The sequence below is a fragment of the Porites lutea genome, chromosome 10 (genome assembly GCF_958299795.1).
Source record: "Porites lutea chromosome 10, jaPorLute2.1, whole genome shotgun sequence".
NCBI classification, from domain to species: domain Eukaryota; kingdom Metazoa; phylum Cnidaria; class Anthozoa; order Scleractinia; family Poritidae; genus Porites; species Porites lutea.
Window position 1 is genome coordinate 7,318,336 of NC_133210.1, and position 27,959 is coordinate 7,346,294.

Sequence of the window (27,959 nt, forward strand, 5' to 3'; positions counted from 1 at the left end):
ACGCCTATCAAGCAATTGTGTTTAAAGAAAAGGTACGAAAACATCCCAAAAGTAGGGGGTACATAAATAAGCCGAGCGGTAAGTAAAAGGGCACACAACACTTATAAAACTTGAGGGAATTAAGAAAAGAAAAAATTTGCAAACTAAGCTGACACCGACTAGCTGATAACGAAATAACCAGCGATCAGGCGGTCCTGCTCCCCTTTTTCTGACTTTTTTGTTTGATAGACGTGAAGCGGGGCGGCAAACAAAGAGAACATACCAGATCGCTAAGTCTAGCTAAGGCGGCCTAGATTAAGCCATGTTAAACGGGGTTAGGAACTGGATGGGTGACCATACGGGAACAAAGTAGCCGCTCTTTTCCCTTCCATTTCTTCTTCTTTCCAGTCCTATTTTAACCCTATATACGCAGGGCGAAACGCACATGGCATTAGGTTAACCGACGGATGAAAAACAAAGGGCCAATAAGAGTTCAAGCTAAAAACCAAGTACAGGAGGCTGTCTGAGTGAAAACACCGGTCTAGGCCTAGGACTGAAACCAGCCAAAGCGACAGTTGTCCATAGAGAGTGACGAATGAAAAGATCACAAATTCTGGACGAAAGCCCGAAAGTCCAAAATTTGAAAAACACTACAAATAGGGAACAACCCGGACAAAACGAAGCAACCAAACTTGAAGCACTATATAAGATTTATCCAGACATGAAAGCAGCAGAAGACAATTCCACTCGGCCTCAACCGAGTAAAAAATAAATAAAATAATAATAATAATCACAATAATAATAATAATAATAATAATAATAATAAAGAAATAAATTACGATAGAAAACCGAAAACGAGATTACACAGCCACTGACAACCGGACACTGTGAAAAGAGAGTTTCATCGTCCACCAAGAATAATGTGTACTCAAAACAAAAGAGTACAGTAACAACGGAAATTTATCCCAGGAGTCCCACCAGAAAAAATAAAGTGAATTCACTAGGTCAAACTGACTATAACGCGAAAAGAAAAACAGAAAATATGAAACTCCGTAGGTAAAGAAATACGAAAAAACCACGTCTGTGGACTGGCTTTCCTCCACGACAACCGAGTACAAAATTTGAATTGAAATTCAGTTAGAAAGGAAAAACGGGTCCTAAATTGAGGATGTGAGACAACTCCTGCACGACACAACTGAGACAAATACGGCGAGAAAATAAATCGCTCAATTTAGAGAGACACACGAAAGCCAAACCTGAGAAGTAGAATAATTATTCTCGGCGACAACCAAGTGGATGAACGGCCTCAACCGCTCAAGAAACTCAAGACAACATATTTTAAAGCCGGCCCCAACCGACAAAAATACCGACATAAGAAATTATTCTCGGCCACAACCGAGTGAATAAACGGCCACCAACCGCACAAGAAACTTGAAGACAGCATTTTATATATTTTAAAGCCGGCCCCAACCGACGAAAAGAAGGACATAAGAAATTATCCTCGGCCACAACGGAGTGAATAAACGGCCATCAACCGCACAAGAACTAAACTTCAAGATAGCATATTTTAAAGCGGGTCCCAATCGACAAAAATACCGGCATAAGATATTATTCTCGGCCACAACCAAGTGAATGAATTTATAAGTGTGCACTCTTGATGAACGAGCGCTTTCATCAAAACGTGGCTAGCCAAGCAGAGAAGTAAAATTCCGTAAAACGGCTGCCAACTGCACAGGAAACTTCAAGACAGCATGTTTTAAAGCCGGCCCCAACCGACAAAAATACCGACACGGGAAAAACGACTAAGGCAACAGGAGAGACGAGTAAACGTGGTGGAAGCAAACAAGGGGGACAAGATATTAATTTACCTCGTGTGGAGAAGCAACAACATCGGGAAACAACAGCGTTATTAGACAGCCGGAGAAGGAACAGCGGCAGGTAGCGTCCTGAAAATGTAAGCAGGCAAAACCACGGCCGGCAGAATAGGTTGTTCATCGGCAAACAAAAGGAATAGCAGGAAAAACAATCCTTCCGCCCTTGCAGCCAAACTGGACAAATTTGCTTACACACGTGTTTATTTATATAGGGAAAGCCACTCCCGAGGGAGAAACGCACACACACTCCTGAAATAGATCTCTCGCTACTAATTCGTCAGGATTAAGGCCAGTGTTACACGAGCGAGCACTGGGAATAGCCTGCGAATACAGCCGTCTCTCCTCGCTACTCGCCACTAGGGACGTTTCAGCTCGCGGGGAGCTGAGAGACGTCTGCGATTCGGCCCCCAAAATTCCGTACTAATGACGTAGATTTGTCCGGATTTTGGTCAACGAGCGCTGATTTGCCGACGTAGTATTGTTATTCTTTAGCTATCGTTTACAAATGACAGACTAAAGACGAAAGATGACAAAGATCAAATGAAAACGCCATGAACCTAGTAAAAAACATTCGTATTCTTTCCTAAAAGAAGCATTCGAGCTTTGCTACGGTTTGTTCGGAGAAGAACTCAGAACTTAACAATAATAGACTAGAAGAACAAGAGAACAATATGACCAATATACTTCTTGAGGAAAGAAACTGGAAAAGTTTTAAACTGAATTTCCATATATACAGGGTGTCCGAAAAGTTCGTTCCTCTACTTTATAAATCTGTATTTCAGTACGATTGGACTCGGTAAGCAAATCATTTAAACAAAAGTTGTGTCTTTCAATCTAATTCACTCTTTCATACTTGTTGTGCCACCTTTTGATATTCGATTTGTGTACTTCTGCGCCAAAGGTTCCCGTGTGCGAGTATATTTTCCAGCCACATATTTTTTGTATTTCATAGCCCGAATTGCTCGAACTCCTTCCTTGTTTTTTTGTGAATACCAAGAAAGATAAACCCCTACACGCCAAAACGTTCAGCTACTTGAGAGTATAGGCATGTATACTTCGATTTACTGGCCTACCTGTTTAGAAACTGCTTTAAAAATTGGAAAAATTCGGATGTTGGGTGGTAAAATGATTATGTTGAAATGAAGGTTTTGAAGGCAAGAAACGAAGGGGAAGACTAAAAGTCCTAAATAAAGCAGCTAAAATAGTTTTAAAGAAGGTTAGATACAAAATAGGAGACTTGACGAGGAAGCTCTCACATAGTTAACCAGCCAAGTCCAGAAAGGGTCATGAAAAGGTCTTAAGAATGTTTAAATTTAATGGCCCCTGAGATGGCAAAAAAAAAAAACCCTCTGCTTTATAGTCTGCTAAGTAACGCCCAGCTCGTCTCAAATTTGTCAAGAGGTACAAAAGCCTTGCTGTGGAAGGGGGCGGGGATGATTATCTTTTTTGGATGAATGCCCAAAATAAGTTTTTTTCAGCTGTCTAAACCGTAAAAAAATATTCATTGGAGGTTGACCTGGCTCCTGCGCACCAGGTGATAACAATGCTCACAATGGATCATCTGTAGGTCTACACACTGTATCCCACTTTAAGCCGCAACGGCTACAGAATGTGATAAAAAAAAACAAAAAACAAAAAGGGCATGCCAGTTACGGAATTTCTTAACACATGTACTCGATAGAGAAATAAACATCTTGTACAAATTTGATGCAAAAATAAAGTTTTGATCAAAAGTTATAGTGCATGAAATTAGAGGAACGAACTTTTGGGACACCCTGTAGTCCTTTAAGTCAAGTCCTCTTTAACAAGAAGAATATTTTAGCTTTTATTTCGGGTAATAGATCGTTTTGTACACCAATATAGCCGCCGTGACGTCCTGTGAAAACGATCTATAGGACTGAATGGAATTCAATTTGATCTGTAATCACACGAGTGATCAACAAAATCGGACGACCACGTAGCGCGAGTTCGATATGTTTATTCACGAATATGATCACAGACCGAACTGGACCACACGAAGTTTTATCGTGATATTTAAAGCTTTTAATTTTAAAAATTCCGAGAGTTTTTTCGCCAGAAGTGAAAAAACAAAATCAAGTGTGTGCGCATGATAGCCCGCACCTTCCAATAGATCGTTTTCACATGACGTAACGGCGGCCATATTTGTGTACAAAACAATGACTCGGCGACCATGTTTGTGTACAAAAAACATCGTGTGGGAATTGAACTCTTTTCACGTGTTAAAACTCTCTTTTATTCCAAGCAATTTGTAGAGCTGCTGACCACGTGACTGAGGCGACAACGGCGACGTCCATGAAAATGTCACTGAAAAATAGACTCCGTATCCTTTCAAACCATTTCGCGATTTTCCGAAGTCGTCCTGTTACTTAAAAGAAGGGGATTTAGACTGGAACTGAAGAGAGGGGACAGCGCCCGAGTTCAGACAGAGATGGTAGAATTTATCGCCTTGCTGTTCTCATCCTCAAAAAAACTTAAAATTTGGTCATTTCACGTCGTAGTTGTGCAGAGGTGGCAAAGAATTGTACAAAAAAGCGTGGCAAGGATGTATCGAATACTTTATTATTGTAACTATCTTTTAATATTCTTTTCTCAAAATAACGAGCTTCTTATCGCTGAAAACGCTTCGCTGCTGAGCAACTTGTTTACTTCAATTTATTCGAAAAAGCACCTAAATAAAATAGCACTTTACGCCAAAAATATTAGGTACGGAGCAAATGCGCCGAGGAAGAAATTTAAATATCCAACCTAATGTAAACGTTAAAAAAATAGTAAGTGCTTATTCAATCGAAAAGTATCGAATGTTTCTTTTTACAACGTTTGTATTTCGTTCAATGTAAATTGTTTGTTCGTCCCGGCTTTTCCTCTTATTATTAATTATTATTAAAACTATATACATCGTCGTAAAAATATTTCCATCATTTTTACTCTCTATTTAGGCCTGTCATTGGAGAACTGCCGTGTGGTTCTTTTTAGCTTTTTTAAGTTCTCGTGGACATTTTCACTTTGCGGATCCAGCTTCAGAGCCTTTCTGTAGTATATACCGGCTTGCTCGTGTTTCCCCCATCTGTGATATAACACTCCTGTCAAGTAAACAAAAACGATAGCGTTAAATCTTGGAATTAATTTGAGACTGCGTTTAGGCACAGATACAAGTTACTTAAAAGCAACAATAGATAATCCGAACGGGACAACCAGCTTTTTCATTACTATATTAGTTATTACTGTAAACTACTTGAAAAGCATAATTAACTTTGTCCTGTAAAGAACATGCTCAGTAGCATTTACTTCAATGGATACACTTTATAATCGAGTTAAGCTGCGATCGGGTCTCCGTTTTTTTCGGGGAAGCGCGAAATTTGGCGGACAGGTAAAAGTAAAAGAAAGAAGGACCGCATTATCGCAGGTTAAATCGACCTATACATAGAGGATATTACACGGTGGCGCGAAGAATAGAGGACAATTACCAAAATTACGTCATCGATAACGTCTGTGTGAGATTATGGAAAATGAACCACTCGGGTCCCGGATGTACTTTTTATGAATTTTACGAGTGGTATATTTTTCAGTAAAACACTCGAGTCTATATAATAAAGCATAATAAACACTACAACAGTAAAATAAAGCTCGGAAACTTCATTTGAATGGTCACACTTTAGGATTTAACTCACAGACTCAAAAGTTAGTATTATCTTGAACATCATAATAAAGACACCCACAGCAAAGAACTGCTCAGTAGCTTTTATCTGAATGGTCACATTGTAGGATTTCATCCCCAGTTAGAACCATTTTTACAGCAAAATAACCATAAAGAGTAACAACTCGAGGAATTCTTACCAAGATTTCCATAAATTTCCGCAGAATTAGGTTTTAGCTTCAAAGCTATTAGGAAGTGTTTCTCAGCTTCCTACAAAAGAACAAATATTTATTCAACTTTACTTTAATTTCCCTCATTAAAGAGTCGTAAAGTATGCAAAGAAATGCAGGCTAACAGGATGAGCGAACTTGAATACGCTTTGGGTTTCGCGTTCCCAACTTTAGCCTGCGCTACAGACGAAACTTAACTCTAGGCTGTTCACAGTCCTCTGTTTTACCGTAAGATTGTGGAGATCGAGCGCTTTGCGTTACGGGCTGCCATCTAGCATGAGTGTCAAAACCACTTATGGGGCAGGGGTGGTTTGGGAGGAAGAGCTATAATCCCTGACGCCCGCCCCCTTGCAAATCAAGATGGCCGCCATTAATTGCAAGACGCGCTATATCTCGACGATCTCCCGTGTCCCGTTTATTTTATTCTTGAAATACCAGTGGAAGCATCTACGGGGAACACAGAACCAGACCTAACCTCCCCTTCACCGGCGTCTTTGTCTGATCGTAGTGTAATTCTGAAACGAATCACGTACCACAAACTCATCTTTCTGTCCGAGCATGTTAGCAAGATTGAAATGAACTGACGGCTCGTTAGGAATGTGGCTTTTAGCTTCTCTGATCACTGTTATCGCCGCATCTCCGTTACCTAGAAAGGGAAACCAGCCAGGCGTTACCTTAAAATTTAACTCGTCTGTCAAGAAACGTCACTTCGCACAAGATTTTTTTTAGTACACTGAGCTGTGAGCGACCAACTAAAATGCCAGGATTGTGTGCAGGGGCGGATCTAGGGGGAGGGTGCAGGGGGTGTGCACCCCCCTCCCCCTGAGATGACCTGCGGTTTTCTAATACAACTGGTATTCTGCAAAAAAAACTGTGGTTTATTGGTGTTGAAGTAGAGCAAGAGACGAGTGCACCCCCTCTTAAAAAAAATCCTGGATCCGCCCCTGGTGTGGTTGTCTAAGTGAGGTGGAGGCCTGCGAGAGTCTTGTTACTGGGGATCCGCTAGAAATGGGACTGATTTCTTTGAAGATCTAAGTAGGGGTAGGAGGAGAGTAATTGACTGAAAATACCCTACTAAGCAAAAAACGTTTTTCAAGACTGTAGTTTAACCCTTGCAAGTTCTTTCGCACCTTACAATAATTTCACTGTTTTCTTTAAGGGTTAAGAGGGTAATTAATCAGCGGTACCCAACGTCAATTTTCGGAAAATATCTGTTCGGAAGACGATTTGAGATCTGGAATTTTCGGAACATTTTTTGTAAAATTTCTTGCTTTCCTGCCTCTCCTAGGATTTTCGAACATCTAAAAATTGGTATAATTGCCCATTTTTAGCGGATTTTACCGTAAAAAGGTCGCCTAGAATTTTCGGGAGCCTTTTTTCTACCTGAAATTTTCGAAAAGGTAAGTTTTGATCCCTATAATTTTCAGATCACTAGACTTTCAGCTACGAAATGCGAACAGATGAAAAATTTTTAGGGGATAAAAATATGCCTATATCTACTGCTTAAATACTAAAATACGTTCAACAATGCTATGTTTAAGTGGTTTTGAACTATATTCTCGTTGGTGCCCCTAATTAATGGGTCCAAAATTTACGTCAGTTGAGAGGAATACTCATCATCTGAATAAAAAACCTGAGGCCGACGTTGCACTCATTTTACCCCCCGTCCCACACCTCTCTTTCTCTCTCTTCACCAGTGCTACGTTTAGTTTTACGGGTATTTCAGTTCCTACGCAGAGAGGACAGAAGTCAAACAAGGATCGGAAGTCATAAATGGGAATCGAACTCAGGACCTCGAGCACAGAAGGCCTGGCACAAACCAACATGAACTAAGCTGAATCCTTGCTCCTGCGCTCGAAAAACGTTTGCTTAAGTTCTTTTTCACTTTCCTAAAAACGTGAGTTCTTTTCTCCCTTCCCTTATACAAATCGAAAACAAATTTCCATGGTCGGCACTCAAGTGAAACCACGATCAGCAAGCGTTTTCGCGTCATTTCTATGATCGATAAGAGTATGGACCATGGAAATTTATTGTCGATTTGTCTTGTACAATAACATTAAGAGTCTTTGACGTCCACTCCTTAAATAATTCTCCACAAACTGCGCGCAAGAAAAAGAGAAAAACAAATTGCGCCACCGTCACGTAATTTCCATCACGTCGGACCATTGAAAAAGTTATTGGGGGGAGGGGGGGGGGGGGTTGCTGAAGCATCATAAAAATATATTTGTGCAAGGGAAAATCTTATGAAAAAAAATTCATGCAGGCCGAGTACCCCCAAAAAATATTCTCGCACTGGCCTAAAAAAATTCAAGCAAAGGGAAATGTTCACGAAAAAAAATTGATGTGGCTCGAAAATTCCCCATCCACTCTCCCCAACCCCATAATTATTCTAATGGTCCGTCCGTTATCGACGGTTATCGACCATAGCTCTCGACCAATCAGCACAAAAAATCGCTCAGTTACCGTAAAATCCTTCCTCCCCACCCCGTTAAAAGGCCCATTGCAGACATTTACCTGACTTTTCTAAGAGCAGAGCATGATTCATCCAGGCACCCACATGATCGTTTTTTAAATTGATGGCTGTTTTAAATTCGGCAATGGCTTTTACAGTTTTGTCTTGATCGATGTACTGGAGGAGAAGATTTTAAGGTCAGTATAAATACGCACGAAAAAGCAATGAATGGGAAACTATCCAGGGTTCACGTAAAAGGATTATATCATTGTATCTGCACTGCTTGCGCTATGCATTTTGAACCTTTTGAAAACTATTGACCTTTTTTTCTTACCAGATTTCCAAGGTTGAAAAAAGCGTCTGGATATCTTGGTCTGTATTTTATAGCGTTGCTGTAGCATTTTTCGGCCTCCTAAGAAACAAATTTTGTAGGATCAGTGGAGTTCGAAGTTGTGCGGAAGAAATAATCGTGTAGAGAGAATCAAAGGAAAGAAATAGGAAAAACTGGCACAAGACGAGGCACAAGTTCGATTTGAGTATACCCTTAATTCTCTCTCTGCTAGCTTGGCTCACCACCACCTGCGCGCCTGGCCGCTCTCCGGTTGTTACACAGAAAAACAAAGCTTGCTGGAAGGTCAAATCGTAATGAATAATTTGTGGAAACAAGAATAAAGCTATCAAACTCACATCTTCTTTATGCAATGCTGCCTTAACGGTGCCTAAGTTCATCCAGCCCGCCGCAAAGTTATTCCTATACACAAGAATGTTTGCGTTAACAAGTTATCTCAGACCGCGGGGGAGGGGGGGGGGGGGGGGGGGTACTTCCTTACATAAGCTATATAGGTATGTGCCATCTCAGCAAAAAAGCGAGACACAAGGACTTTAGACAACTTCCTGTTTTACATGATATTTACATTCTTTAGGAAATGTGATTTGAAATAAACGCCGCTCTCGAATAAACGCCGCCCTTGAATAGGCGCCGCATCGAAAAGGCTTAAACTTTAACAAACGCCCCGGCGTTTAATCGAATAAATATGCTATTAAATCCAATTCCACTAATGACACCAATCGTATTGTATTGGGCCTCTCTATTAGCTTTTCAACAATGAAAAGGCAAAGTTAAGGATTCTGGCCTTCTGGGCCAATGCATTTTGGAGATCCGAGACGAAAGCACAACGTGACCTGAAACGAACAGGCCGCGCGGGAATAATGAGGCTACAGTTAGGCAAGGTTCTAGTAAGTGCTCGCGCGAACACGATCTCGCGCACCAGGAAACAATGTACGGGTCTCAAATAGGAACCTTTGGATAGCACTTCGAGTTTTCAAACCAAAATCGTGTGCATCATACAATTACTTATCACACCAATCTGAAACCTAAAGTTTACTAATGTACAAGTCAGCAACAGGGAAGAGTTATAGTCCGGAGGATATAATTACCTCAAAATTCCTAAGTGGTAATCATGCTTGATTTCTTACTCATAGTCAATTTGGGGGATAGGGGGGTCCAAACCTGCCAACTCCTGTACCTTGCATTCCCGGCTCCCGCCCCTTTTTTTCTTGGCTTTCTCCCACCAGCTCTTTTTCGATTACGAAATATTGAGTATTGTTGCCTAATTTCCCCATATTTTTCCCTCCCCGCCCTTTAAAACACCCACTTCCCACTCTTTCCTCTCCCGCCTCCCATACCCCTTCTGCCCCCTAATTCTCCAGGTTCCCACCCCCTGTCCTCCCTTGTTAGTCAAATGTTAAGGTCACTAATGCGTTTACAACTTCAAATGACTTCAAATTAGAGAGAAAAACGCTTAAGTAAAACATTGCAAAAAGACTAACCTTATTTCTACAGCTTTTTCTAACAGTGCCTCAGCTTCTATGTATCTTCCATCATCCTTAAAAAAACATGTTTTTTACACTAAAATTTTAAAATTAACTCATTTTAAGTGTACTAATAAATTACCACTTCAGACAGCCATTTTGCAAAACCAAAAAATATATTCAAGAAATAGCCTCCTTCTTCTAAATGCAACGCGAGTAAATCGTGATTATTACGGAGCGCTCTACAAAGTTCCAAAAGTCCTGAATTTTTTTCAGGCTTCTTACCCAGTTGCGTAAATTGCGTTCATAACTGCGAGGATCACTCTTCTCCGCAGTTCTTATATGATTTATTTCATATACATCTATCACATTCATCTTTTGAACACGCAATTGACCAGCTCCCAACATCAGTGGCTTCATAGCTCAGTTGGTTAGAGCATCGCACCAGTATCGCGAGGTCACGGGTTCAAATCCCGTTGAAGTCCTGAATTTTTTCAGGCTTCTTACGCAATTGCATAAATTGCGTTCATACCTGCGAGGATCATTCTTCATTTGATGAAAGTTCCACTTAGCAAAACGTTTCAAAAAAGGACAACCTCGCGAGTTGTACCCAGTTTCTTGGTAGAGTCGATCACCTCCGAACATTTGTAGCTTTTCGGGTTTTAGATGAGTTTCCCATCCGTTTATTCTCATTTCACTTTGGTTGAATAGGAAGGGGCCAAAATTCAAAATCCTAGAGAATCCATTCTTTTTGCAGGGTTTGTATCCCAAAAAAATCATTCTGTAGTCACCTCCTACGATTGACAAAAATCCGCCATGGGGTCTGTTTAGCGATCATTACAATGACAAATATGAGCTTGGTGTGATCTTGTTTCTCGTCAGAGGATCATTTTTGAAAGGATTCTCTATTAAAATGTTCACTGCCACAAAAACTAAGTAAGCATATTTTGGAGTATCCACATGTTTTTTGCCTCTCCGTTATTGAACGCCTCATGTGGGTCAAAAATAAAATACATGCAACATGCTGTACCAGGACGTCATACCTTGATAAGGTTTCCCAAATTGTTTAAAGCTTGATCGTATGTTGGGTTTAACCTGCCATTTAAGGGAATTAAAATCAGTTGATATCGTTAAAGTCTTTTTTTTTCAGACATGCAAGGTTGAAGGTAGTGATTAATTGTCGTAGAACCTGCATACTTTAGAACAACAAAAATTTACTAGAAATACGCGAATGGCATAACCTCGCGCAGCAAGGGGGAAAATTAAGGGAAAAAAGCCATTAGGGTAGAGAAAATATATGAAAAAATGCAAGCAAAACAAAACAAAAAGAAAGGAAAAGAAAAACGAGCTCTTCCAAGAATCAATCACAGTACATCCTGTGTATTGGGACAATTCTATACGGAACGTGAGGATAATTATGTCCAATCTGAAATAAATATTTCTTTAAAACATTACCTGTGGAACTTCCGCAGGCTTGGGCCGTTCCCAAAACCTTTTCATGCTCGGATAAAACTGCAGGCTATTTTTTTATTGTTAAAACCACTCAAAGGAAACTTCATTCAGGTACAGGGAAGAACGATCTTTTGACTCGACGTCAATTATCAAGAAATAAACCAGTAAAATGAGTGTTTATCAGTTGTACACAATTGATTGCTTCTCTATAAAACTTCTCAGCAATCACTGCCTGTCCTTTTTCAGCTCTCAGCTTGCCAATGTTGTAGTGAACCTGTTGAAGGGACAAAATTGATTATAAGTGTACTAAGGTCCAAAAGAACAACAGCGAAATCTCCCATATGCAACCAGGTAAAAATGCCAGCAATAGGTGGTTACAGGGAACAGGGGCTAGTTCATGCTATTTGCTATTCTTTTTCAAGAAAAGCTAAAAAACGTTTTTCGCATCAATTGAATTCCAAAATTAACTAGGTCCCGATTTGTTGTTTAAGACTATATTAAGGCATGAAAGCTGTTTCCTGTCGTCTGTTTTCAAGTTTTAATGACATGCCTGCGAAATTACTATGGTTTGTGCCTCGTCATAATTTTAAGATTAGCATTTTGTGTATGGGAAACAGCCCTAAGTAAAGACTTTAGCACAGAATTGAACCTTTGTCCTGACACAACAGGGTCCAACAGTATCCACCCTGAAAAACCTCCTTTTTATGGCGGAGGTCACTACTTACCCCGGGGGGGGGGGGGGTACTCCTGGGAATTCTTGGTGGAGGTGTGCCACCCGGTTCCCCAAATTCTGATCTTATTACGGACCAAAAAATGTCACTTTCCACACCCGTTTTCAGACCTGGCCTTTGTAGGCAGAAAATTATGTCATCATTACTTAGATTAGAGCGCAAACAAAAAATTCTTCAAACGCATTTCGAATTCGCATATTTTTCTTTCTTTCTTATTTGGAATTGAAACGATAAATACGTTCATACACTCCCCTGAGTTCTCTCGAAAACCATTCCCGATTCCAGACCAAAATGGGCAAAATCTATCTGCTTTTCAGACCAAGGCGCAAAAACCATACCCTTTAGGGCAGCACATACCTACAGCTGTAGTTGCACATGGAGTTTTAGCTGCAATCATGACTGAGAGAACATCCCTTCAGCCATTACATTTATCTTGGCGTTCAGTGGACAAACAGTGTGTCCAGAAGTGAATAAAGTGTCTTCATCAAACCACTCTGAAGATCTCTGAAAAAAAAAAAGAAGAAACAACATAAAAAAGTCAAACCTCCAAGAACGTTTTCAGGCGAACACCAGAGCGACAAATCAACGTGTCTTTATTATGGAGAAGCTCATATTTTTTTAAGCTTACAGGGTTGTCTTTAAGTGCTGGCAACTGGCTTAAAAACGAACTATTTTGAGGTTTGAGCCGTGTCCGTTTGGGGGAAAAGGGGTAAAAAGAGGGATTGAAAGCCTGAAATTACCTACAGAACTTGATTGCCAAGCCGTCTACATTTACATCCTAGCTGTCTACTTCAAAACTTAATGAGAACCCTGAGCTCAGTATCTATTGACAGGGGGGTGCCTGTATTATAGTAGGATCAGAGGGAAAAAGGATATGGCCAAGACTTTAAGTCCAAGAAATCTACATCACACCTGAGAGTTGTTTCTATAAAGCAGGGCAAGAATTGGCCCCTATGCAGACGTTCTTAGGAATTTGCCTCAAGTCCCTTCCCTTGCACCAAAAGTCTGGTTAAAAGCCTGGTGAGGCTGGTAAACCCTGGTTGAACCAGATTTACCAGGCTTTTGATAATTATCAACTAAAATTGAAAGCCTGGTTGAGCCTGGTTTTACCAGGCTTTCAAGGTAAGCCTGGTTATAATTTACCATGAAAGTCTGGTAACTCAGGTCTCTACTTAAAAATCCTAACCAGAAATGCTTGGTTAGTCTGGTATTACCAGGCTTTCCTGGTAGGCCTGGTTGAAATTTTCCACCTTAAAAGCTTGGTAAGCCTAGTTTAACCAAGGTTTTTTGGTAAATCTGGTTTAAAATTTCCACCTCAAAATCTTGGTAAGCCTGGTTCTCCCAGACCTTTTCCTAGTAATCTGGTTCAATAATTTAAACCTTAAAAGCTTGGTAATCCTGGTTGACAATTACAAATCATTAAATATGTAAACAAAGGACAAAACGATAAGAAGGTTTTTTCCTGGCTTTCGTGATAAAGTTAAAAATATCATGTCAAGAAGCAAGAGCTGGGCTGAAAAGTACATGCTACATTTTTGAAGGTACAGTAATAATGTTTCAATAAAGTGGCATCTTCATAGGCCAACAATAAAATTTTATTGAAAAAAAGGCAGCTAAAAATCGGCAACAACAATGAGTGTACATCTTGAACATTAATAGTTTATGGTATTACCCTGAGTTCTCAATCCATTTAACATGTAGAAATACAATCATCTACTTGTTGTAAACATGTATTTAGGAGGCTAGCAAGACATTTATGAAAAAATACATACAAATAATGCAGTGTTGAAGGTTTAAGTACACTGTAAATCCAGTTTACAGGCTAAAATGTGTAAATTCTTAGCTGCATTTGTTGCCTCCCATGGCACTCCTTGAACTTGGTAGTAAATCTCCTTTCTATTTTTTGACTGAACCTGTCAAAGAATAATAATCAAACAACAACTGAAAGTTTGCTCTAAATTACAGGTTCTGCAAATAACATGTAGCTTCACTATTTCAGTAAGACTGAGTGGAGTCCAATTCGGTCTGCAATCATACATGTACAGGTGTCTAACAAAATTAGATAACTGTGTACCAGGAGTTTGATTTGTTTAATCACAAGTATGATTACTGACCGAGTTAGAGGACATGAAGTCTGTTAGACTAATTAATCACAACTTTCACAAAGTTTGTGATGTTAAAGCATTTCTTTAAAAAAATTAAAAAACAAGATAATCAGACAGCTTTTGTTGGCAGTGAAAAAAAAAACAATTATTCAAGAGTGGGCGCAAGGCCATGTTGCATACTGTCCAACAATTACTTTAAGGCATGACAAACAAATAAAAACCAAATTAGTGACAGTGACAGTGACAGTGACAGTAGTGCATAGTCAAAGGAGCCAAATTCCTCACTTTGTGCTTGAGATTCAAATGGTAGCAGGAATTTAGGAAAGACCTTCGTTGTCCAAAAGAAGTAATGATCTGGTGATTTACAGAAGTAGAGACTGATCCGCTGAACTAGGTGAAAGAGAAAGTTTCTCAAGGATGTCTGACACGAACATGGCTGATTGCTGTTGTTTGCACTCCACTTGTGTCTTGATTCCCCTTCAAGAACCGCAAAGTTTGGCAAAGAATGCATTGCTTACGGAGAGCTATTGAGCAAAATGTTCTCATTTAGTGTTTGTCTATAAATCGGATTTAAATTAGTTTCTTGATGCCATAGAGGATTTCTGTCAATAATTTGTGGATAGCTGATTTACCATATTTCGGGAGTTGATTAATAATGATCAGCGGGCGACTACCACACTGTTATCAGTTGGAATAGAAAGTTGTTTCCTTAAGAATTTTAGCAATACAAAGTTTGTTCATCAGAAAAGTGTAGAACTTCTTGTTTGGGTGGGGACTAATACTGTAACGCATCTTTCACAGGAACTTGCTTTTAGCCGTTTGTTCATCAAAATCAGTCCTATTGATTGCAGTTTTGACTGTGTCTCATTGATATTCATTTTTTATTGTTCAAGACACACAGAGTGAATACCACCAACATCTCACCAGGTGATTAATCTACATGTCTGTCTTGTGTGCTCTTCATTTTTTAGCTTTAAAGTGCTGGGAAAATTGTAGAACATATATTAACTCACTGCTGAACTTAACACCGGCTTTTGTGCACTTCGTACCCACTCGCTGAAAATTGCTATGTTTTTTTTTAAATATTTTGTGTTCCTTTCCCCATTTTAAAACAAATGAAATTGAAAGTGTTTACTTACATTATCAAATGTTTCGGCACTTTGTTTATACTTTAAAGAGGTCAGTGAAATCCTACAAGCACTACATATGCGTGCACTGTTGTCTAGGTCAAGTTTGCAAACTACACATTTTGTTAAATCACGAGCACATTCGCCAAGACCAACAAGGAAAATATTCACGATGATAGCTTTGAGACATGCCATTTTGGGGTGAGCCTCCATGCCATTTTGTGGTGAGCCTCCATGCACACTGCTTGTTCAGTGGTCGTGCATGCTCATGCAAAAAAGACCCCAGTTTAAACAGTCAAAAAAGAACCTGAATGAAACTGATTTAACCCATTCGCCCCTGAACCGCTCGTAACTGCCCATGTGGATCCACGTCCTTTCTACCCTTAATTTTGTGACGTCATCAGTTTTTAACAGTTTTTTTTGCTTTCTGCGCATGCCCGAACTTCGCAAGCTAATATTTTGTATCTGGATCAGAAGGCCGCGAAGTGTACGACCTGTAAACCGGTTTGTGGTAGGTTTTAGCTCTTTATAGCACGACAGTGATCAGAAAACCACTCGACTAGCTTCAAAACGTGTTTTTCGGCAAAATCTCCAGGAGCGAATGGGTTAATCAGGCTTTATTGAGTGCAATACTCTCTCTTAAAGAAGTATAGTGTAATCAAGCACACTATAGAACAATACACAGTAAATGAAGTGAATGTAAATTTATATGATATACGTTAGACTCCAGAAAAACATGAACAGAAATGGACATGCAAGTGCAGTTTTAGCGATGCAAGCATAAGCATAGCATGGTCTTCAATACAGGCATAAGAATAAATACACGAATAAAACGTACATATAAGCTTACGTTGAATTGTGGAGAATTGTTTTTGACTTTGCCGCTGTCAGGTTCCAGTTTGTTATAAGATTTCCGTACGGCCCCATTCATATATAAGGCTTGCAGCAGTCATTTCATACTTATATGCTTTGAATATGGCTGCCCGGAAATCTTAGCTTACCACGTACAGTATAATGAGTTTCTTGTTAGCTTTAATCTCTTAAATATCGTACCTCAATGTAAAGACTGGTCCATCTTCTGCTTTGATTTAGCCGACGACCTTCTTCCCTGTAAAACTATAAAGTCCGCAAAAATTCGCCTTGAAAATGATGGGCTCCTGATCCCCGTTGTTCACAGTTGATCACTAGATCAAAGTTCGATTTTTCAAGCGCGCACGCTGTAAGAATGGTCAGCAGTGATGTTCGAATTACAGGCGCGGTCGCAAGGCAAACCGATCAAACCGGTTTGAGTACTGGGCGGTTCAATTGAAATTACGGTCAGTATAAAAGAGGGACTGCGGACTGCGGACTACGGACTGCGGACTGGGTATAAAATATGGACTAGGTATAAAACGCGGACTGCAGACTGCGGACTGGGTATGAAATACGGGGCGCTTTCCATTTAGTCAAAATTTCCGGAATTTCCGGTTCAGCGGTAAATAGAACACGTTTCGTCGGTTCGTCCCACTGGAAAATTCCCAGAAAAAGTGGAAAATCTAACAAGGTGGGCCCGTTTTTCCGGTTGGAATTTCCGAACGGAATGTCGTGTTCCATTTACGTTTCTCGTAGTTTGTACCAGTTCCAGGTCCACGGTCGGGCACCGCGACGTACCGGGGTTTACGACCAAATGGAACAACTTTTTACCAATTGGAAATTCCACTTTTGCTCCCACCGAAATTTCCGGGGTTTTTTCCTAAATGGAAAGCGCCCATGGACTACGGACTACTTTGGTAGAAACGGTGCTAATTGGTTCTAGGTAAGGAAAAATAAGATCAAAAGATCGTTAAAGTTGTAAATACTCCTATAAATTCTTGGTGGAGGTGTGCTGCCGGCTCTCTGAATCATGAGCCGGATCAAAATGCTATTTTCTTCACCCATTTGTAGACCTTGTCTCGGTCTCCAACAATCATGAAAGGGGTTAGGATCAGGGGGGTACTCCCTTATATAAGGGAAGGGTAGGGGTTTTCGGCCTTTTTGGTCTGAAAACACTTTGCCCATTTTGGTCTGGAATCGGGTATGGTTTTTCGAGGGAACTACGGGAACGTACATGAATGGACGTATTTATCGTTTCAATTCCAAATGAATAGGAACGAAATAGAAATGTGCAACTTCGAAATGCATTTGGAGAATCTTTTTGTTTCCGCTCTAACTTGGTAATGATGACATAAATTCTGCCTAATTATACCTAACCTGTTCCAGGCTCCGAGATAGCTGGGTCCGCTGAATTGAGAAAGCTCGAACACGAAAATAAAATGGGAAAAAACTGGGAAGTCTCCCCAACTATCTGAGAGCCTGGAACAGGCTAAATTAGGCCAGGTCCGAAAATAGGTATGGATTTTAGAGATCTGGCTCCAGTTGCTCAAAAGTTGGATAGCACTATCCACCGGATAAATCACTATCCAGCGGATAAGCATAACGAGCCGCACCGTCTTAGCAACCAAAAAAATTTTGTTTATCAAGCTGAGATAGGGGACTAAAAGTCCCCTATCTCAGCTGGATACTCAGAAGCTTGTAACATTCACTATTCCATTTATCTCTGATCATATTTCGCATCTAATACGATAGAGGCGTCAATTTTCGCGCCATCATGTCATCATTCTAGGGCGAGAAATTTAATTAAAAGCGCGGCATTCAACAAATGTACGGCTCACGTTTCGGCTAAAATTATTCAGTGCCGTCAAAGAAAAAAACGTATTATTAAGATCTGCGTATAAAGTCGATCACATTGCTAACACAGACAAAAACGCTTAAATATCTCCTACGAAATGAACGGCTGAGTTTCTTTTTTTTACGGGTCAAACTGCTACTATATATCCCAGAAGCGCTCAGGCATAATAATATGCCAGGACTTCTACCTGGAGAGAACCAGAAAGGATATAGAACAACTACCTAATTGTTTTTTACGGCTACGGGTTGAAATACTAAACGTGTTATATATCCTAGAAGCGCTCAGGCATAATAATAACATGCCAGGACTTCTACCTGGATGAACCAGAAAGGATATACAACAACTGCCTAAATTTTTTTTTTACGGCCACGGGTTGAAATGCTAAACGTGTTATATATCCTAGAAGCGCTCAGGCATAATAATATCATGCCAGGACTTCTACCTGGATGAACCAGAAAGGATATAGAACAACTGCCTATTTTTTTTTTTACGGCTACGGGTGGAAATGCTAAACGTGTTATATATCCTAGAAGCGCTCAGGCATAATAATAACATGCCAGGACTTCTACCTGGATGAACCAGAAAGGATATAGAACAACTGCCTATTTTTTTTTTTTTTTTTTACGGCTACGGGTCGAAATGCTAAACGTGTTATATAATATCCTAGAAGCGCTCAGGCATAATAATATGCCAGGACTTCTACCTGGATGAACCAGAAAGGATATAGAACAACTGCCTATTTTTTTTTTTTTACGGCTACGGGTCGAAATGCTAAACGTGTTATATATCCTAGAAGCGCTCAGGCATAATAATATGCCAGGACTTCTACCTGGATGAACCAGAAAGGATATAGAACAACTGCCTATTTTTCCTTTTTACAGCTACGGGTCGAAATGCTAAACGTGTTATATATCCTAGAAGCGCTCAGGCATAATGATAATATGCCAGGACTTCTACCTGGATGAACCAGAAAGGATATAGAACAACTGCCTATTTTTTTTTTTTTTACGGCTACGGGTGGAAATGCTAAACGTGTTATATATCCTAGAAGCGCTCAGGCATAATAATATGCCAGGACTTCTACCTGGATGAACCAGAAAGGATATAGAACAACTACCTATTTTTTTTTTTTTTTTACGGCTACGGGTCGAAATGCTAAACGTGTTATATATCCTAGAAGCGCTCAGGCATAATAATATGCCAGGACTTCTACCTGGATGAACCAGAAAGGATATAGAACAACTGCCTATTTTTTTTTTTTTTACGGCTACGGGTCAAAATGCTAAACGTGTTATATATCCTAGAAGCGCTCAGGCATAATAATATGCCAGGACTTCTACCTGGATGAACCAGAAAGGATATAGAACAACTGCCTTCTTTTTTTCTACGCGTCGTAGTTCTAAACGTGTTATTCTTAGAAGCGCTCAGGCTTAATAATATGCCAGGTTTCCAGCGACTGATTTTAGCTGATTTTGCGGTGCGCAAGAATGGATAATTTACCCGACTTGTAAACAGATATTTCCTTCAGCCGATTGTGTCTCATGCAGGAGAATGTCATGTCTGCGTTGTTTTGTTTCTACTGAAGTTTTATCAAAAAAGCTTAAGCGAAAATAGGAAGATCGCAATTTATACTCTTACGAACTATAAATTAGGGCTGACCTGGAAGACGCGTTGAATTGTGCCGCCATCCTTCAAGATATAATCTGGCTGCGTTTAGGGAGACAATTTCTTCTTCCATCCAGATTTACTTGGTATATGTGTTTGCGAGAATCTTCAGACAAAGAATTGGGTATACACTGATTCGAATGGCTTGGCGATACTAAGTGCTTAAGTCTACTTACCGATTACAACATGTTTTGGAAGTATTGAGAAGCGCGCCAAATGAGGTTGCCACAGTGTTCTCGAGCGAACACGGCGCGACCTGGATTGATAAAATTACCATTACATGCAGCTATCATGCCAGTGATTTCTCCTTTCGTCGCATAGTGAATAGTTTGTGAGCACATCCTCGACTCTCGAAACATTTGTCTTGCGCCGCTTTCGAAATTGCTTCTCCCGCGAACCATAGGTAGATTTCCCGCTTAACATAATGTTTGATAATTTGTGCAAAAGTTGACCTCGTGAAAGTCAGCAGTGCATTAATCGACTCAAAAATAAACAGACTTCCTAGAGGGTTTTGAACACGGTTTTAATTAAGGTACTTTACGAGCGCTGCGGTAGTTGACCGCAAAAGTGTTACGGTGATGGATACTCAACTGGATGATTACGTCACTTCATAGCAACCAGACGGTACGAATTTTTTAACTTCCGGAGCGCTGAGGCTCGTAGTGTTACGGAAATCAATTACGCTATCCGCTGGATAGTGATTTATCCGGTGGATAGCGCTATCCGACGTTTGAACAACCGGGGCCAGGTCTGAAAATAGGCGTGGAAAATAACATTTTTTGGTCTACAATAAGATCAGGATTCGGAGAACCGGGCACCACCCCCCACCAAGAATTCCCAGTAGTGCCCCCCTCCGGGGATAAGGAGCAGGGTGTAAATCATGTCATCATAATCATCGCTTGGAATATAACGTTGGATGACTCATTTCGGTTATTATTCACGTATGTGAGTAATCCCTCCCCCCTTGCCCTCCCCTCTAAATACCGCTTTTGTGCATCGCGGGATGCCCTACATTGACCTTCTCGTCTGAGTTCTTCATTCAGTCCTCATAGGGAATTGTGGAATTCGATAAGAATTTTATTGATCTGACTAACACCAATACTATTTTTTTTGATTCGGTGCTTCTTATTGGTTTAAAACTGCAAATTGAAATCTCTTCTAACTCCTTCTTTTTATAAAATTCAGAGTTAAATTTCAGTTGCCTTGAGTACCGGCATAACCTTCCTTCTCCGTAAAAATAGACTACGTGAACAGCCAAGGGAATGTTAAAGCTGGGACTACTGTTTTTGCTAGTCCGCTTTCCATTTCTCTCAGTTTTACCTTTCTAAAGCTGTTTTTATTTACATAGTCTGTAGTCCGCGTTTTATACCCAGTCCGTGTTTTATACTCAGTCCGGAGTCCTCATTTTATACCTAGTCCATATTTTATACCCAGTCCGCAGTCCGTGGTCCGCAGTCCGCAGTCCATGTTTTATACTGACCGATTGAAATAATCCATGTTAGCTTGTTATATTTTTATAGGAAGAGTTTTCGTGTTCAAAACATGTTTAACCTCTAGCGCAAAAGTTTAAGAAACGTCACTTGTTGCGCTACTGTTAGGCAGCACAATCGATCGCTTCTCTCTTTTATAACATGTAACGAAAACTTCGCACCTCTGATATCAGATCATCCGGTTGGATTCGGGAAACGATTTTAGGTGAGTTCTGTTTTTAATCATTCTTAATTCATTCTTTTTTATGGTAGATTACTTGCTAGTAAAGCGAAATAATCATATTTTCGTTGTTGTGTACCGGGGGACTGTCAGGCCTTGCCGCGATTGCAATTGATGTAAGAAATTAATACAGTGTATAAGCCATTCACTTTTACCGAAATGATCCCGACCTATCCAATCAAACAGTTCGGCAATCGAACCCAATCGAACACCAATCGTTCGATTGCTGAACTCAATCGAACATAATCGAATTCACAATAAAATTTTGCCAATCGAACACAATCGAACGTTCGATTACCGAACGATTGGTAATCGAACCCAATCGAACGTTCGCCAGGTACAAAACGCAGGTCACAGGTCACAGGTCAGGGCACAGGTCACAGGTCACAGGTCACAGGTCACAGGTCACAGGTCACAGGTCACAGCTCACAGGGCACAGGGCACAGGTCATAGGGCACAGAAAACGCAGTAAAAACAGTTAAGACACTCCATTAGGCTTTTTTGTTTTATTTCCGGTTACGCCACAATCAGGCATATGCTTGCCATCGACCATGCTTTCCGGTTTTGTACTGAGGGTTGAACAAGTAAATGGCTAAAGTTACACATTGGAACTTGAGGAGTTCCTTCTCTGGAGATCTCGAAACGAGGCTTTTTCTTCGCTCCACGCGAGCGGACTTGGAACGAGGCTCTGAGAGGAGAATGGAACGGAAAATAGCCTCGTCTGTGCAGAAAGCAACATGGCGGAAGACCAGAGTTTTGAGGTAAGAAAACAGCACTTGCTGACAAGTTATTTTGGCCTCAGTTCCACTGAAGAACTGAAAAATAACTTAGTGAATTATCAACACACGTCTACTTCGCTAACTATCGACTTTGCTGCAATCGTGAATTGCCGATTTCGGTTTGTTGCTGCGTACATTGATGTTTAAGACTTAAGTTGTCATTAAGTTGAGCAATGGAAACATGGTATGATTCTAGCCGTAGTTACGAAATAGTGAGACCAAGACCGTTTGCATAATTTGAAAGTTTTTTATATAACTATAATCTTCAAAACCTAACGTACTTGTTCGGTATCGCTGTTAGCAGTCCATGCATCAGGACCGAGCTTTGTTCCATTTTATTACGCGAATGAAAGAAGATGTATAGGATATGCAATGTGGCTTTGATCATTTCTGTTTTCATTACTTTTTTTTTTTAATTCTACAGGAAACAGATTACAAAGAAGCCGAGCTCGCCTCACAAGGACCTTCTTGGAGATTTCCCTCATCTTTGCTGGGATATACTTTGGTAGGTTTTCATTTAGCTTTTTAAGCTTGGTATCGAAAATAAACGGCTTTGCATGGTCGATGGCAAGCATATGCCTGATTGTGGCGTAACCGGAAATAAAACAGAAAAGCCTAATGGAGTGTCTTAACTGTTTTTACTGCGTTTTCTGTGCCCTATGACCTGTGCCCTGTGACCTGTGACCTGTGACCTGTGCCCTGTGACCTGTGACCTGTGACCTGACCTGTGACCTGCGTTTTGTACCTGCCGTCGAACGTTCGATTACCGAACGATTGGTATAATCGAACGTTCGATTAACGGACGCCGCATCGCATGATAGGCACGTGGTATTGGAAAATTCCGAAGGTGAAAGTGAAATCACCGCTAACTCCCTTCCCTTTTTACGCAGCTTTTGCTGAGCACTGAAACCCAGGACTGAAATGTCTGAAATGTCAAACACGGAGGAGAGGGAGGACACTGCATGTATTGAAATTACATGCAGTGTAAAAGGTTACCAAGAATGTAATTTTACTGTTGATGTGGGAGAAGAATTCTTTATCTTTAAGAAGATTGGCTCTAAGGGAAGAGCATTCAAGGTTACCAACACTAAAGGGCAGTTAGGACATCTTGAGCGGACGTTGGTCTCACCACTTTGAAATGGTGCGATTTTTCACTGTTGAGAAGCATTTCCTTTTAACAGTCACAGTACCTTAACAGTCATCGAAATTGCCTTTTATTTGTTTTGTTTTGTTCGAACATTGACATTCTTGCAGTATGATGTTCAGTTCCTGTTTATTCAATAAAAGCTGACAATGATTATATTCCACGTGTTTTACTCAGTTTGAGGCGTCAAGAGACAATTGCATTGGATTAGTTCGATTTTGTTCGATTTTGTTCGATTATATTGGTTCGATTGGTTCGAAAATCAAACTCACAGCAAAATAGGTGTTCGATTTTGTTCGATTGCCCAACCCAATCGAACGATTGGAGTTCGATTGGGTTCGATTGGTTTTTTGTTCGGTTTTGTTCGATTGGATTGGTCAGGAATGATGTTTGATGGGCATGAAGATCTGTCGACGAACGGATTCACTGGGAAAAAGCAATAAGGGTCAGAACCTTGGCCACAACATAAATGAAAGACATGTCGAGACTTCGTATGTGCATGTGGCCAAAATGAAAGTAGTGTTTGTCACAGGAAGTCTCACTGTTCTAACCTTGAAATTGTTTAATAGTCCCCTGTTCTAATCAATAAGCACTAGAGCATATCATTTTCCCTCAAAGTAGGGAATTCTTTTTTTAAATAGGGGAAGAAGTTGATCTTTGTTTACACCATTGTAGCTTAGCTAAGGTAGAAAAGTTGAATTACAGTGTACTAAATTTTCCAAATTTTCCAAATTCCAATTCGATCTGGAACGCACGGACACGTCTCAACGAGTTCTTATGAACTCCTTAGTGATCCGTGGGTAAACAAATTACAATTTACAATACAATTTACAATTTACAAATTCGGGGACCCTAAATGCATATGGTTGGCTCTGCTGATGGAACTGTTCAAAATTCATTTCAACAAACCTGACAACAGTTATGGAAAATAATTTATAAATATTATGTATTAAAACAGATTGATTACAATCATGCCAGGGTAAGCAGGGATGTCTCAAGGACCGTTAATGTACAATTTTTGAAGCTTACCGAATTTATTCGATTGACTGCCCTGGGCACTTATTACATTTTTGGACCTTGAGAGTGGGCGCTTATTTGAGGTGGTCGCTTATTCGAGGCTGGGCCCTTATTGAATTTTCACCATTTTCAGCAAGTGAAGTATTTTTTATTTTGCAACAAAACAATAAATACTAATAACAAAACGCAAAGAAGTAACAAAGCAAGGCTGTAAAATGCTCTGAAGAAAACTCCGTCCTCGGGGAAGTCTCTTATTAGAATTTACTCACTCAAGTGAGTGGGGTGGGGGTGAGCACTTATTCGAGTTTTTGATTGAGCGGAGGAGGGGGTGGGCGCTTATTCGAAGCTGGGCGCTTCATATTATCTTTTTCTGCCTTTAGGATGGGCGCTTATTCGAGGTGGGCACTTATTCGAGGCTGAGCGCTTATAAATACTGTATCTAATAAATTCCCTAAGATTTTCTGAACTTTGATTTTTCCCATTTCAACCCCAGGTTAAGCTATTTTTCGTAGAGAAAGAGCTAGAAAGGAAACCTAAAATTTTTGAATGACTGTTTTCCATACCCTCATATATTTCATGAATGAATCAATTATTAATTTTTAAGAAATGAATCCTTTTGTGTGGTTTGCATCATTAGAATAGGAAAAAGCATGATTTGTAGTGATATTTGGGATAAATTATAAAATACCACGAGTGATATTTCGAAACTGTTATACGTAATTTCACAAGCCGTTAGGCGAGTGAAATTTGAGACAATTTTGAAATATCACGAGTGGTATTTATCCCAAATATCACGTACAAAGCATGCTATTACTTGTTTATACTACTACCCGCAAAAGGTTTGTAATTTTCACATGTAGGTATTTCAAATTAAGCTGAAATACCACTGCTCTAAGCCAATCAAATTGCAGAAATTTCTCTTGTAGTGGTATAACATATGTAACTGTTGTTTTATTATTTAAGGATGGATGAAATATTCTACGTGTAATCTTGACATGTATTCTGTTGTTTACTTTGTTTAGATTTTGCTGCATTTCAATTATTGTACTTACAAGATGGATAGGATGGCTGAAGCAACAGCAGTGGCCAAAGATAAGATTTACATTTTTTTGTTTTGTAACACAACATCTTTACTTTACACTTAGATGATTTGTGTACTGCTCATTTGCTATTACTGTAGCTAAAATAAACAGTGTATTGATCTTGAAAATAAGCTTTTTTCAGTTCATTGAAGCTTGTCCAAACTTAAAATACATGTAGGATGAAACCCTGGAAATTTGTTGTTCATTTTCAATGGTGAAATTTGGAATGTCCTGATTGCAGCCTGAATAGGAGATACAGTACCACTTGTAATGTATGTACATGTATTCCAGATGACTTGTATGTATTGTTGATGTCACACTTCGTAAACATAGAATTTTGTATTTTAATGACACTTCTTTTGTCATTAATGGCCTGATTTACACTGTACAAAATGTAGTGTACCATACTAAAGCCTAGTTTTTTCAAAAGATAAACACAAATACCGCAGATAACCGGGCTTTCTTTATATTGCATTTAAGGCTGGTATAGCTTGTTTCTCAAAGATATTCTGGGAACCAGGATTTACCAGATTTGTCAAGAATACCCTGTTTAACCAGACTAATTTTTCTCAGTTGGTTCAAGCCTGGTTAAACCCTTGTTAATTCAGTTCTTCAAGAGCCAGGTTTAGCCTGGTTTTTCTGGTTATTGAATGAGAAACCAGGCTAGCCAGAAAAACCCTGGTATACCAGGATAACCTGGTTTATTGACTTACTTTAAGAGCCTGGTAAAGCCTGGTTTTCCAGTCTTGCCAAGCTAACCAGGAATACCCTGGTTAAGCAGGCTTTTTGCACATATGGTCCAAGTCTGGTAAGCATAGTTCATTCAGAATTTCACGAGCCTGGCTTACGTCTGGTTTTCCTGGTTCTTAGAATAACCAGGCTTTTTGCACATATGGTAAAGTCTGGTAAGCCTGGTTCATTTAAAACTTTAAGAACCTAGTTTAAGTCTGGTTTTCCTGGTTCTTAGAATAACCAGGCTTACCAGACTTACCAGGAATACCCTGGTTAACCAGGCTTTTTTGCACATATGGTAAAAGTCTGGTAAGCCTGGTTCATTCAAAACTTTAAGGGCCTGGTTTAAGTCTGGTTTTCCTAGTTCTTATGATAACCAGGCTTACTAGGCTTACCAGGAATACCCTGGTTAACCAGGCTTTTTGCACATATGGTAAAGTCTGGTAAGCCTGGTTTGAAAACCAGAAAAGTCTGGTTGGTTCAACCAGGCTTGCACCCTGGTAAACCCTGGTTTAACCAGGCTTTTGGCGCATGGGATATTTTAGTTCATATATACTGATGACGAAACGTCCCTGCTGTCCCGATGTTGCTTAATCGCAAAAAATGAATAAATAAATAAAAATTCGAGGAACACGTAGTTTTAAGATTCGAACTTGAGAGCACTTGTCGATGTAAACTTTTATGTCAATGTCCAAAACCAACTTCCATGTTTGAAAACCTCACGCCAAATTTTAGCTTATTTGTTACAAAGACTATTTGTGAAAGGATTAACCTCCTACTGCGGGCTTGATAACTACATTAGTGTTTATTTTTCTTTAAAGTACCTCAGTCACCGTCAGAATACGAACCAAACACCTTTGTTTGCACTTTTTGTCAATGAATGACATAAAAAAAGCAAACAGTGTGCGCTGTCGTTTTTCGCAGATTCGAAGATGGATGCTACGAAGACAGTGATCGCCGTTTTATTTATCATGTTCCCAATGCTGATAAAAGTATAGCAGGCTCTAAATCTTCAAGGTAATATAGCATATGATCATGAAAATCGGTAAAAAAAAATTTCAAATCGTAGACGTTCTCATCATTTCCAATTCGGACGCATGAATGCAGCCTCCCTGTTTAAATCAGTTAGCATGGTTGACTGGTCATTGTCTACATGCAAGCTGCTCTCTGAAGCCTTTGAATGCTCCCCTGGAGCTCCCTGTGAAAGCCCCTGGGCCCAGTTGTTCGAAGGCCGATTAGCGCTTAACCCGGGGTTAAATCTAACCCGAGTTTCTTTCTCATGTGTTCAAAAGCATTTTCTCGGATAATTTTCTCTGTTATTTTTAGAGCCTCCAATCATCAACTTGTAGACAAAGGGAATTAAAACTGAAATGCTTTCCAAGCTTTCACAACTGAATTCAAATATCGCACTAACCCTGGGTTATCTTAACCCAGCTTTGAACTACTCGGCCCTGGTTTCTATGAAGCCCATTTGATCGCGTTGCGGGCACATTTGCACCGAAATTGTTGGACCTTTGCTTGTCATCATAAAAATGATGAACAGAAAAGATGTTAAGCACTGGTATAATGAATTTTGTATAATATTAACATTTATCTTTTTGTTTTCAATAATTTATCAAAGGAGTGTTCTTTTCTAAAAACCTGTTATTGTGAAGTCGTCGTAAAAGGAATTTCGGGATAGTTGTAGTTGTAATGTTGAAGGGTTT

At 39.9% G+C, this 27,959-nt stretch overlaps 1 protein-coding gene, 1 long non-coding RNA gene and 1 other non-coding gene across 3 annotated transcripts in view; 1 reads left to right on the top strand and 2 right to left on the bottom strand.

The window, feature by feature from the left end:
- Window positions 1-4,652: 4,652 nt before the first annotated feature.
- LOC140949935 (uncharacterized) lies at window positions 4,653-8,769 on the bottom strand. The gene is made up of 4 exons (XR_012167136.1): window positions 8,525-8,769; window positions 8,253-8,367; window positions 5,709-5,778; window positions 4,653-4,954 (listed from the first exon to the last, which is right to left on the bottom strand). It is a non-coding gene; the product is annotated as an uncharacterized lncRNA (long non-coding RNA).
- Window positions 8,770-10,414: 1,645 nt separating this feature from the next.
- On the top strand, window positions 10,415-10,487 carry Trnat-agu (transfer RNA threonine (anticodon AGU)). The gene has a single exon. It is a non-coding gene; the product is annotated as a tRNA-Thr (tRNA).
- A 1,109-nt stretch (window positions 10,488-11,596) lies between these two features.
- Window positions 11,597-27,959, bottom strand: part of LOC140949438 (protein O-mannosyl-transferase TMTC4-like) — a 222,456-nt gene continuing 206,093 nt past the window's right edge. Inside the window, exon 4 of the mRNA XM_073398599.1 lies at window positions 11,597-11,728. Coding sequence (XP_073254700.1) covers window positions 11,597-11,728 — 132 coding nt within the window. The remainder of the gene's footprint in view (window positions 11,729-27,959) is intronic.